Source organism: Polistes dominula, unplaced genomic scaffold (genome assembly GCF_049000335.1).
Source record: "Polistes dominula isolate Pdom_NZ unplaced genomic scaffold, Pdom_raw_medaka contig_73, whole genome shotgun sequence".
In the NCBI taxonomy this organism is placed as follows: Eukaryota; Metazoa; Arthropoda; class Insecta; order Hymenoptera; family Vespidae; genus Polistes; species Polistes dominula.
In genome coordinates, this window is record NW_028300951.1 from 673,789 (window position 1) to 687,032 (window position 13,244).

Genomic DNA, 13,244 nt, shown 5'->3' on the forward strand with positions numbered 1-13,244 from the left:
TCCTGTTACGCTGATCGTTCGCGTCTCGTTTGATAATTTCATGCGAAGATAAACTCTTCTTTAAAGTCATCGTCAAGCGTGTGCGTTCTAATCTCTATATTATCCCATTGGGAAGTATACCATCATAGTATAACATGATGGTGTAATGGTGGTGGTGGTGGTGGTAGTGGTGGTGTATGGTTGGTTTGTATGGCAAAGAGAAAGAGAAGAAGAAAAACGATGACGACCACCGGATGCTGTTAGATATGATTTTTACGAGTGTGCGTTGGGACAAACCGGCTGTGCGTAAAACAGGGCGCAAAAGGGCCTAAGAACCTTATGAGTTACACGTGCTGAAGAAAAACGTGACTACGAATCTTTCATCCCTTTTTTCCCCTTTCTTTTATTTTTCTTTTTGTTTTTGTTTTTTTTTTGTTTTTCGAGAACAATCACGAAAGACAAACTTAAAACTTAATATTAATTATATTATATGAATTTTTTAAAATTATTAATTAATTATTTGTTAGATATTAATACATTGATATTTATTAATTTATATAATATATAATTTATTTAATTATATCAAATTTTCTATTATATTATATTTAATTTTACAACAAAATTTTTCAAATATAGAAATGCATACAATTTCATATTTAAAAAAAAAAAAATGTTATCAGTGATTTTATTCTTCTTTTGTTTTTTTTTTGGGATCTCTGGCACTTGAATACGCTATCTGGTGACTAAATTCAAAATTAGAGTAGATAGGTCGAATTGCTATGCCACACTCCTGTCAGTGATCCTAATAGAAAATTTATTGAACAATTCTTTCTAAAAATATTTGATATACATCAGTAGAAATATTTTTTCTAAATTTTAGCATAAAAATTGAAACGTAATTATTGAATTAGAATTAGTATTAAAAATAAAAATAAAAATAAAAATAAAAAAGATATGAATAAATATTTGAAATTCGATTGGTATTAGAAATTCCTAGATTCCTCGAAGAAATGTAAAATGACGAAAGGAAAGTTGGTAAGTTTGAACTTTGCATATGTTAAATTCTAAGAGTGTGGCACGCGAGCTGTGACTATAATATGCATTCGGTTACCATTCCCTTGGTGGCCCACGTAGTTGCATTCTTGGCTCGATCTGTGCGCCAAGAGATGTTATTGGAATCTTTGAAATATTCGGCTTTACTCCCATGATCCATCCCACTTCTATGTAAAAGATTGTAAATAAGGTTTTACCTTTGCGAAATGTTTCAAGCGTGCGCGTTTCGAATACGAACGAACATACGGAGGGAAAATTAAATACGATCGATGTTTCTACAGAATTTTTTTCTTTTTTCTTTTTTTTTTTCAAGGATAACACATTCGATACAAAAATTTATTCATCATTTTTCAAATCGTGTTAACTTATTATTATTTGCCATTAATTTAATTTATTATTATTAGGTTGAGTCTTAAGTAACTTCCGATGCGACTATGTAGAATCTATTTTTCGTATTTACTTACTATAAGTCACCGAAACTAACCGATTTTCGATATCACTGTATAGATGAGAATTCAGTTAGTCTTCTGTCAACTTTTTGAAGTAAAAACTTTTTTAGAATGGGTGTCATTTGAAAAAATGTAACGGAGCGGTAAACGGCGGCTATGTAACGGAGCGGTGGGAGGCAATGAAACGGCCAAGATACTAAATAAGAAAAGAATACAATTATCTTACATCAGATATTTTGTATTCGTCTCATTCTCTCGAAACTTAGTTTTTTAAAGATTTCACTTTTAACACGTGCGATCTGCACACATGATTCTTTATGTAGTCAATGTTGCATTTAACCGTTTTTCTTAACCACTGAAATTGGATAGTAAAAAAGTGCATATTCGACATGTACTACTTTAAGAATTGAAACAAGGCAATAATCACTAAAGTGGCAATTGAAAAAATATACAGCGTATACAGTGCAGGATTGATAACTGATAGGGCAGTTCAGAAATTGGTTTGTAAAATTTCGTTCTGGAGAATACGATCTTAAAAGATGAACCGAGTGCAGGGACGTATTTCCGACTTTGACGAATCTTTTAAAGGTAATATTGAGAACAAAATCCAATAGATACGTTGAACAATTGCAAAGAGTGCAAAAAAAAAAGAGAAAACTCCATAAAAGGTGTCTTGCACTTATCATCAATCGCAGAAACGTCATTCTTTGTCTTCATTAAAAAAACGGAAGTTATTTATGACTCGACCTAATAAATTAGAACAAATTTCGAAAGTGAAAATCTGTAAAAAAAAAAAAAAATCAAAAATCGTGTCGAGTCAAACACCTAGAGAAAATAGATTTATCAAGTTGAGGATAATTTTCGAATCAATCAATTTGCATTAGAAGAAGAAGAAGAAGAAGAAGAAGAAGAAGAAGAATGATCGAGGTAAAGGTTCATCATTCCCATCGATCATCATTTCGATCGTCATTTCGATCATCTTCTGGGACGTTGAACGTGCGCAACTCGTGAACAAATGGTTAGAAGAAGGTAGTGAATAATATTCCTTAGGTTAAAGGTTACCAGTACGATGAGAAAAGATCAAAGCATACCGACACGTGTGTGTGTGTGTGTATGATCGGTTTACGATCGAAACATTTCGTCCTTCGATAAATAAAATTCAATATTGCATCTCTTTCTCTTTTCAGTTTCCATGTTGTTGTTTCTTTTTTTCTTTCCCGAATCGAGAAAGGGGACCCGATCGAGTACTCGATTGAATCATTAATTAGTCTCCATCTTTTTTGATTAAGTTTCAAAGTGACAAGGACGAAAGAGAAAGAAAAAGAGAGAGAGAGAGAGAGAGAGAAAGGTGAAACGATGGCTCTTTTTTTTTTACCATAAGTTATTTTAATGGAGTATGCCAAAATAGGAAGAACAATTAAAGTGATTGGTGAAAAAATGAATTGGTAGAATTAATTGAAACAATAATAATAATAAATTAAATATTACGAGAGTATTATGTGGTTGTACGATTAAATATATTTAAATAACGATAATAACATTAATAATAATAATAATAATACTAATAAAATAAATATTAATTAGGTTTATGTTTGCGAGAATATCAAATTGAATCGATCGTTTTTGATGTATCGAAAATTCTCGTTGCATACTGTGTTTGTTCATAAGAGAAAGAGAAAGAGAATCTTTGGTGTTTGCAAGTGAATGTGCGTGTATGCGTGCATGCGTGCGTGCATGCGTGCGTGCGTGCGTGGCACGGTGAAAGGTTTTACGAAAGAAGGAAGGAAGGAGAAGAAAAAGAAGAAATAGGAAGGGGGTAGGAGGGGGATGGGAGGAACCCTCTTGGTGGATCGTTGCTCCGCAGTGTGTTCTTTCCCTCCCTTTGAAAAAAAAAAAAAAAAGAAAATAAAAAAAGAAAATGAAACTTGGCTGTCGTTGGTTGTCGTCGTTGTTCGTTGTGTCGGCGGAACACGCGAGTGAAAAGAAAACACGAGGAACGGAGCCGAGTAGGCACATCACCGTTTTAATAATTAATTACCGACGACTAGAACGATTTTCTACGCCGTTACTTTAAGCTCCTTTAGAAACTCAAACCTCATAGAGACCAATAGAATGAGAGAGTAAACACAAATTTCTTTCTCTTTCTTTGTGTAGATTATATTCGAGTTTCTATTTTCTACTGTTGTTCTTTCAATTTTTATTTTTTTATTATTTTATTATTTTATTAGAATTAGTAACAATTTGAAATTTAGGATTGACAAATAGAATATCTTATGTCTTATATATATATATATATATATATTATATATGGTAATAATATTATTATTAATAATTGGCATTAGTAACTTGAAAGTTAATTGCTGCAAATACCAAATCTCGCCAGTGTTACTAATGCCAATTAATAATAATAATAATAATAATAATAATAATAATAATTTATTATATATATATATATATATATATATATATATTTTATTATTTTTATATATAAAATTTTATAAAACAATTCACTTTTAAAAGTTTGCTTTTCAATTATATCTGATAAAGACACTTTAATCTCTCAATTAATTCCTACAACGAAATAATAATATTATTATTATTATTATTATAATTTACTTATAATTTATTTGTGATCATAATCAGTCACACACACACATATATACACATACTAGTTAGGTATTTTGTATGAAAAATTTAATAGGATTATACGATTAACGAGGTATGATTGATAAAAAGGATATTTTGATAATAAAAAGTAAAATTTGTGATCGACATGCTTACATATTTAATACTCGTGCACGAATGCAAGTTTTTTTTGGTTTTTTTTTTTTTTTTTAAACTCGTATATGTGGGTTACATATATTGAATATAATTTTATTCGGGCCACGTGCAGAAGAAAATGCGTGCTTCATTAGTCACGATACGTCGAACCGTAAACGGCCGGATCCGCTTATTAACGCTCGTATTTAAATGCATTTCGTTGCGGACCGTCGCGAATCGCGCTCAATTTTATTATTACGAATAATAATAAAGAAGATGGAGGACTAGTAATAGTAGTAGTAGTAGTAGTAATAGTAGTAATAGTTATGAATGCAACACTGTGTGATAAACGATAATCAAACGGTGTTAGATTTTCTAGCGGGGGTTTTTTTTTTAAATTATACTCAAGCAAACTTTGATACACCATGCACCATAATTGTCCCATAATCTCACGCGTCACGCCTAAATAAACTGCTCTTTTCATTTCTACCTTGTCAATCTTTGCTATTTCAAACTTTTACTCGTAAAAAAAAAAAAAAAAAAAAAAAACATCATCTTATAAATAATTTCTTGATAATAAGCCATTTTACAAATAGAAATTTTTCTAATACTTATTTTTCAGCTGCACTCAATCACATTTTTCATATTTCATTTGTTTTATTTATACAAATCGAATGAAAAAATTTCTTCAATTTATTTTTTACTACTCTACAAAACGTACCACATCGTTGAATAATAATAGATCGTTGCAAGAACAATTTCCGACCTTGCTTTTTATTATTTGCATTTTACTTTTTGTCAATGTTGTTTGTCAAATGAATTAAACCTCGACGTGTCATCCTTCTTTAAACGCTTGGTACTTTTTTTTTCCCCCTTTTCACGTCGGCTACGTATCTCACCCAGATGTCAATAAAACGCGTTGGAATCCCATTATCTCGGTTGGACGCGAATTAATTTCTCGTCGTATCTCGTTTGAGAGCCAATTTTTCATGGAACACCCTGTGTTACTTCTTCTTCTTCTTCTTTTTTTTATTTTAGGGTGCAAGAAATTATCATCGTGCGTGATTTTGATATCATTGAAAAATTGTATAATATTATTAATATAATATAATAATATCTGGTTTATAATCGATCCTAAATATATCTAAAGTTGTTGACACCCGTTCAAAAGTTTTATCCCGGATGACCAAAGTTCTAATACTAGGCCTATTCTCAACTCTATCGGTTACCATATAATTGGTTATTATGGAATGTCTGTTCATTGTCCCCTAACAAAGCAATATCGTCCGCGTATGTCAAGAATTGTATTGTCCTGTTCAACTGTAGACCATCTTTACTTTACTGCAGTTCTTATGAAATCACATATTTAACATTTATATTGTTATTTTGTTACAGCACGCAAACAATGTGAGAAAATCAGCAGCCGAATACGTGGCACGAAGACAAGCGAGAAAAATTAGTATGACACGTTCAATAACGTCATCATTGGCATTACCAATGTCTCAATTAAGCGACGTAGCATTTCTGCCAAATGCAAAAGCCGGAACATTTTTTGCACGGGACAACGTATCGAATTTTATCGGTTGGTGCCGTAACAGTCTTGGTATCATCGAGTGTTTGTTATTTGAAACGGATGATCTGATAATGCGTAAAAACGAGAGACACGTTATATTGTGTTTATTGGAAGTAGCGAGACGTGGGGCAAAATTTGGCATGTTGGCACCAATGTTGGTACAAATGGAAAGACAAATTGATCGTGAAATCGCTGCTGAGAATAAAGCTGCCAATGGTACCCAAACTAATGGTCATTCGAACGAGGACAGTGATGACGAGTATGCTGATATGCATCAGGAAGAACCTTGTCTTATTTACGGTCCACAACCACAGATTGTTACCAATGATCTCAAAAGTCTCGATGAGATGGTAAGTAGTTTTTTTATTTATTTGCAATCATTGCTTTGCTTATACTAATGCATGGATCTAACTATTTGTTGTGGTTATTATGTAATTGTAAGAAGTATACAAACAATTGGAGATTTATTAATTACAATTTATTATTGGAATATAATACAATAATTTTTTAATATAAAATATTCCAAAATTATTTATATTGCAATAATACATTTTGGTTAATTGTTTTTTTTTTTTTTTTACAAATTTTATCAAATATTTTTACGAATATGTTTTATTATTCTTTTTTTTTTTTAATAAGTTGGAAATATAAAACAGGGATATAAATGCATTAATCGTAAAACCTAGAACTCCATGCAAATACGATAAATCATTTTGATATTATCATTTTTTTTCGTCAAAACTAACACTGCACTAATACACACACACACTCACACATGATCAAAAACGAACAAAATAAATAGCTCATAAAAAGTAGAAATACGAGCAACTATAAAATCCATTTTTCTCTTCATATGCTTTTTTTTTTTTTTGCAATGCTTCTTTGTTTGCTTTTAATTTTTTTTTTTGTTTTTATTTTTATTTGCTTTTTGTTTTTTTTTGTTTTTGATAAAAAAGACATCACTGTATTCTCGACTGGTGAAAATAACTCTTGTGCCCTTACAAGCGTATCGGAGTTATATTTATGGCGTTGCATCGCAGTTTGCCATTAATATCTCGAGATCGAGAATAAGAGAGAAAGAGAAAGAAAGATAGAGAGAGAGAGAGAGAGAGAGAGAGAGGACGTTTATACTCGTGTTTCTTTTTAACGTTGAATACCGACGTGGGAGATGAGTGTGGAATAAGGAGAAAGGGATGGCTGTTTTTAAACAACAACCAACCCTTTTCCTACTGGGTATCCGTTAACGAGTCTTTCACTCCCTTTTGTCCTACCAACTTTGTATCTACAACCATTCACCGATACTTTATTTTTCTAATAGTTTTAAAACGTCTACGAGTTTTCATCGTTTCACGTACGATTTGTTCCAATTTTGATTACCCCTTTTTTTCTTTCATTTTTTTAACCGACTTCTAAAAAGGAGGAGGTTCTCCATTCGACTGTATTTTTCTTTTTATGTTTGTTATTTCAATGAAAATTCAGTAGTAAGTAGTAAAAATCAAGCACCAACCAACTCAATCATCGGTTGTTAGTGAACATTTGTTATTCGAATTGATTATTCGTTGCAAATGTTATCAATTTTCACGATTTGTCCAATTTTTATCATTCTTTTCTTTTTTTCTTACTACGAGAATTTTTTGAATGAACATTTTTTTTAATAAAAATGTTCTTAGTAGTAAAAATCAAGTACCAAGTCAATCATCGGTTGTTACAGACATTTCGAATCGATTATTCGTTCTAAATCTTATTGATTTTCCCGTATATCGAGTTCAATGATTTACGATCTATTAATTTGCAATAAATTTTCTTTTATCGTTTACTATCGTATCGTATCGTATCGTATTGTACCGTATTGTATCGTACACGTGTAGGTACACGTACGATTTTATTTATACGTTTAAAGTTGATTTTTACGACACACGTTGTTAGTTTTCTCGTCACGGGTGTCCCATAAACGAATAGAAAAAAATCTAACGATAACTTCATCTCCCTCTCTCTCTCTCTCTCTTTCTATTTTTATTATGGGGTGTGTTAGAAGATTGAAGAAAATTTCAAAAACAATCGTATCGAAAATATCGGACGTTTATTTGAAGCCAACGGCTAGCACGACGACACCATCGTTAACGTCGATTAACTACAGTCAGGTTTGCAACCGACTGAAAAAAAATTTCCCTACAATCGTCGACAGATCTAGGAATATTTATCTGTGTGTTGTGTTAAGTTTAAGGGTGGGAAAAAAAAGAAGGGGTGTTGAATGTTTGCATTCTTTTTTTTTTTTTTTTTGAGACAAACACGCGTTCCTACGAACGAGATACACGCGCGTACAATACAACGACGATTTATATTACAGAAATATAAATGTGTGTATGTGTGTATGTAAGTGTATAGAGTGAGAGGGTAAATAAACGCAAACGACATTTCACCAAGCAAAAATTCTTTCAACTCTATGGGGGTTTGTCGTCTACAAAAATGCGTTATCCATCTCACATCTTTTCTACATTCTTCCTTTTTTTTTTTTTTTTTATTTTACTTTTATTTTTAATGTAGAAAACATTTGAACCAATCACGACATTCCAACATCTTCTTCTTCTTTTAAGTTCTTCTTTTAGTTCTACTTTTTTCATCCCCTTTTTTTTCAATCTTTTCACCCTTATCTTTGGGTTGTTTTAATAGCAACGTGTCACGAGTATTATTACTACTACTACTACTATTGTGTTTTATATCTTAAAGGGTTGATCTTAAGTTTTGCGATGAATTTAAAATTAGAGATGAATTTCAAGATAAATTATTATCTTTAATAATTCTTTTCTTATATTTGTGTGTGTGTGTGTAGAATTGCAAAATTATATATATTATTATATTATATAAATTAATATATAATATAATGTATATTTATTTATAAATTAATATATAAAAATAGAAATATATATAGACATTACAATATATTAATATATTAATTTAATATTATTATATATTAATAATTTATTAATAAATATATATATATATATACGGGTTGGCAACTAAGTTATTACTAATTTTAAAAAGACCACTTATTAATAAAATCTGCAATCATTTATTTACCAATTCAATATATAGATCTAAAACTTTATTAAAAAAAATATTGATTTTCTTGTTACAACATTACCTTAAGAAATTTGTTTATTCAACTAAAAGAGAAAGATGCAAGTAATTAAATATCTTGTTTTAATATTCCAAAGATAAATATTCTTTAGATAATATAATTATTTGATCGTGTTCGTATGTTTGCATTTATTTAGTAGCTTTCTAATACTTGAGATATTAATTATCGGAAAAGTTGCATAGAAACGTTTAGTTTGAATACATGCGCATAGATATTTTTAATCTATGCTAGTCACGTTAATTTCATAAGTGCAACATCAACTTGTTCGTTCGTCAACACCCTCAAAACGATTTCTCTTTCTTTATTTTTCTTCATTATTCTTTATCTTTTTTTTTTATTTTTCTTCTTCTTTACGTAGTATCTCATATGGTACTTGGTGTCTCGAGTTGAGTACAACTCGGTTGAGAGTTACAACTAAAGAGTGAGAGAGAGTGAGAGAGAGTGAGAGAGAGTGAGAGAGAGTGAGAGAGAGAGAGAGAGAGAGAGAGAAATTCAAACTCAACGTGACTGAACTTTTTGCATAGTTTTTGTTTTTATATTATATAATCTTAATGATTATATTAATTAATTTTATTATTAATATTTTAATATTTTTGTGGCAATGAAATTTCGAGTTGTTAATGCCAATTAATAATAATTAATATTTTATTAATTAAATTTAAAATTTATGCATTTATAATTATAAATAATAATTTAATATATTATAATAAATTATTTTAATTATTTCATAATAAATTAGAATTTATTAATTATTTTATAATAAATATATAATTTATTAATTATTTTATTAATTAAATTTTTTACATTAATATTTTATTAATTAAATTTTTTATTAATTATTTTAATATATAATATTTAATATTTATTAATATTTTTAATTTAATTATTAATATTAAGATATTATATATATATATATATAATCTTAAGAAAAATATGTCGAATGAATTGAATGAATTGCTGAAAGTGATGAAAAAATTATGATGAAAAAATTATGATGAAAAAATTATGATTAATTTAACAAAATAAAATGTAATTAAAGCTTCGTATTAAACGATTTTTCTTTTCTTTCAAATCAAGTTTGTAGAATGACATTTTGAGATGAATTTGGGGATGAATGTGGAACATGTGTGTTTCTCGAGGGAGCAATACAATCGATTAAGTTCACCGTTTGTGGGTTCAACACGATCTCAACAAATTTCGCTTTATTGTGTGGGAAATCCGACAATTGGTGGTTGGATGGACAAACCACCATACAATTGTGGTGAATCGGAGATTAAACTACATATGAAGAGTTATGTATATCCAATATCAACGATTTAATCATCGAAATTCATTTTTAAAGGAATTGTATCGTCCAAGATGATTTTTCACGAGGATTTACGATTTAATTAAATTACAATTATTAATTAGAAATCGTGTGCGGTATCTTTAAACGAATATTAAATACTTAAACGTTTGTTTGATCTAATCGATAAATCAAAAAAATCTGAGATTAAAGTAAATATATATATATATATATAAATCAAGATTAGATAAAAGAAACGATTAATGATTTTTAATTTGATTTATTTTATTTATTTATTTATTTTTTTTTCTTAAATGAGATTAGATAAAACTATATTTTTAACGTAACAATAATAATGAAGTAATAAAAGTAATTAATTTTTCGTATTCGTAAAATCATTGAATAAAAAATGAATTAGAAAGATAATAGATAATAATCTTAAATTATTTTTTTGCGACGAGTTTTTCACGTTGAACCAATAATTTCCAATTAAAATTAAAAAAATAAAATAATATATATATATATAAATATTTAATATGAAATGTAATATTTATAAATTATTCATAAAATCATAAATAAAATAATAAAATTCGTTTGAATCATCGTAGATAATGAATTTCTCGTATTCGTAAAACTATTCAATAAAAAAAAAAAAAAAGAATTAGAAAGATAATAGATAATAATCGTAAACTATTTTTTCGCTGTAGGAGTTTCTCACGTTGAACCAATAATTTCCAATGAAAATTAAAAAAATAAAATAATATATATAAATATAAATATTTAATATGAAATGTAATATTTATAAATTATTCATAAAATCATAAATAAAATAATAAAATCCTCGTTTAAGTCGTAGATTAAAAGATAAGTGAATTACATATCACTAAAATTATTTTCTAAGCTCGCGATAAGATTTAACAACAACAAAAACAAAAAAAAAGATAAGTATAACTTCCTGACGTTAACAAAAAATATAAAAAAAAAAAAATAATAATAATAAAAAAAAAAAAACTGTAAAAAGATAAAGCATAGAACTGTTCGTAGAATAACGATTTGACATCATCTATTTATAATATTATCTTGATTTAATAAATCGTTTTATCATCGAGAAGTGTAATTAGAAAACAATAGGTATTATTCTACTTTAGTCTACGATTCATCGTGATCATCTTCTTCTTTCAATTTATCCAACAATACTGAACTTGACACAACGAGATAAGATAAAGATATACCACCTAGAAGTATAATCATCATTATTTTTTTGTAAAATCATTTTTTCTTTGTTTTCGTTTCGTTTCAGAATCAATGTCCCATTAATAGAACAAATAAAAAAGTAAAATTCAATGTTAAAGAATCACCAAGGACAAGAAAGGTAAGGGATTTTAATAATAGGTAAATAAAAGGATCCATAATCGAATATGATAAAACTTCATCACTTTGGAATCATGTTCTGTTTTCTATGGATTTATAAGATAATAATAATTATCTATTAGATATATATCTATATATATATCTGATGACCTTGTTCAGACTTTTTACGTTATCTTTATGATTCGTGAATCGAAGTAAAACACGATGACACAGGAATTCCTCTTTTTTTTTGTTTTTTTTCATAAGATTTATTTCTTTTTGAGAAATGAATCATTGTTCAACAGGGGGAATTTTAGTTTGCTATTATTATTACTTTCGTAGAAAATTATAGTTTTATTAATTTAACACTAGTTATGATATATATATATGTAGTTTGTTTAATTATTTCCAACGAACATTGATGATTTGTTTGTTCTTTTGTATTTTGTAAATTATTTTTCTAATTATTTATTTTAATCTTATTATTTTTGTAGTTAATTATATTTATTTTTGTTTCAATTAATTTTGTAGTTAATTAATTTAATTTTTATTTAATTATATTTTTGTAGGTAATTATTATATTTTATTTTTTGTTTAATTAATTTTGTAGTTAATTATTTATGTAATTAAATTTTTTAATAATTATTTATTTATTTATTTATTTATTTCTGTAGTTATTTATTTTTTATTTAATTACTTTGTATAATTCAATAATTTGAAAATTAAATTACAAATTGTTATTTATTTTTTTTTATTTCATCAGTAATTAATCGTTTCAATTGTTTCAAACATTGGTCAAATTTATTTACAATATAACTAAATATTATTTTTATCACTTTTAGATGAAATGTAATGTAAGATATGAAATTTTATTGGGTGTGTCCCTTGACCTGAAATAATTTGGAAATCGATTTATATAACTCTCCTATTCTTCTTCTACCTTTTTTAGGACAAAATACCCAAAGGTGTCACTCAAAGATAACATTTCTTTATTTCTCTTTCTCTCTCTCTCTCTCTCTCTTCTCTCATTTCTTTGCTTTTTCTTTCTTTTATTTTTATTTTTTTTTTCCTCAAGGAAAACTCAGTCAGTCAGTCTACGAAATCTCGTTACGAGAAATGAAAATGCGTGGACGTGCAAAATAAAATCGGATACGGTTGTGTAATATCGTTGATGTGTGTTTTGTCGTTTGAAGAGAGAAAAAAATATATATATAAGAGATAATAGTTATATCTGGGTATAGAATAACATAAGTGTTGATGGGTGCTAACGAGCGCTAAAAAAAAAAAAAAAAAACGGAGACGATCGTTTAAAAGAAATAACTCATTTGAATAAATCGCGAATCTTCCATGTTAATGTCGATAATTGAAAAGAATTATATCTTTCAAAAGTTAAACGATTGGTCAGATTATTTATTTATTTATTTTTTTTCATATTTAAGGCGCCACATTTTTAAAATGGCAATGAAATGTAATAAAACTATTGTGAACTGTGATGGCTCAAAACTTTTCTATCCACACCTTTAATAGTGTCAGACATTTATTTGATTAATTTTTATTTAAATTAATAAAGATGGTAGTTGTTTAATTTTTTTTTTTATTATTTATTTAATTAAATTCTAATTATTATTATAATTTTATTTATATATATAATATAAT

At 27.8% G+C, this 13,244-nt stretch overlaps 1 protein-coding gene across 4 annotated transcripts in view; it reads left to right on the forward strand.

The window, feature by feature from the left end:
• Positions 1–13,244, forward strand: part of LOC107071183 (GAS2-like protein pickled eggs) — a 78,421-nt gene that overhangs the window by 27,973 nt on the left and 37,204 nt on the right. For all 4 annotated transcript variants that reach the window (XM_015329953.2, XM_015329954.2, XM_015329955.2 and 1 more), the window contains exon 3: positions 5,637–6,164. In XM_015329953.2, the coding sequence (XP_015185439.2) occupies positions 5,637–6,164 (528 nt within the window). The remainder of the gene's footprint in view (positions 1–5,636; positions 6,165–13,244) is intronic.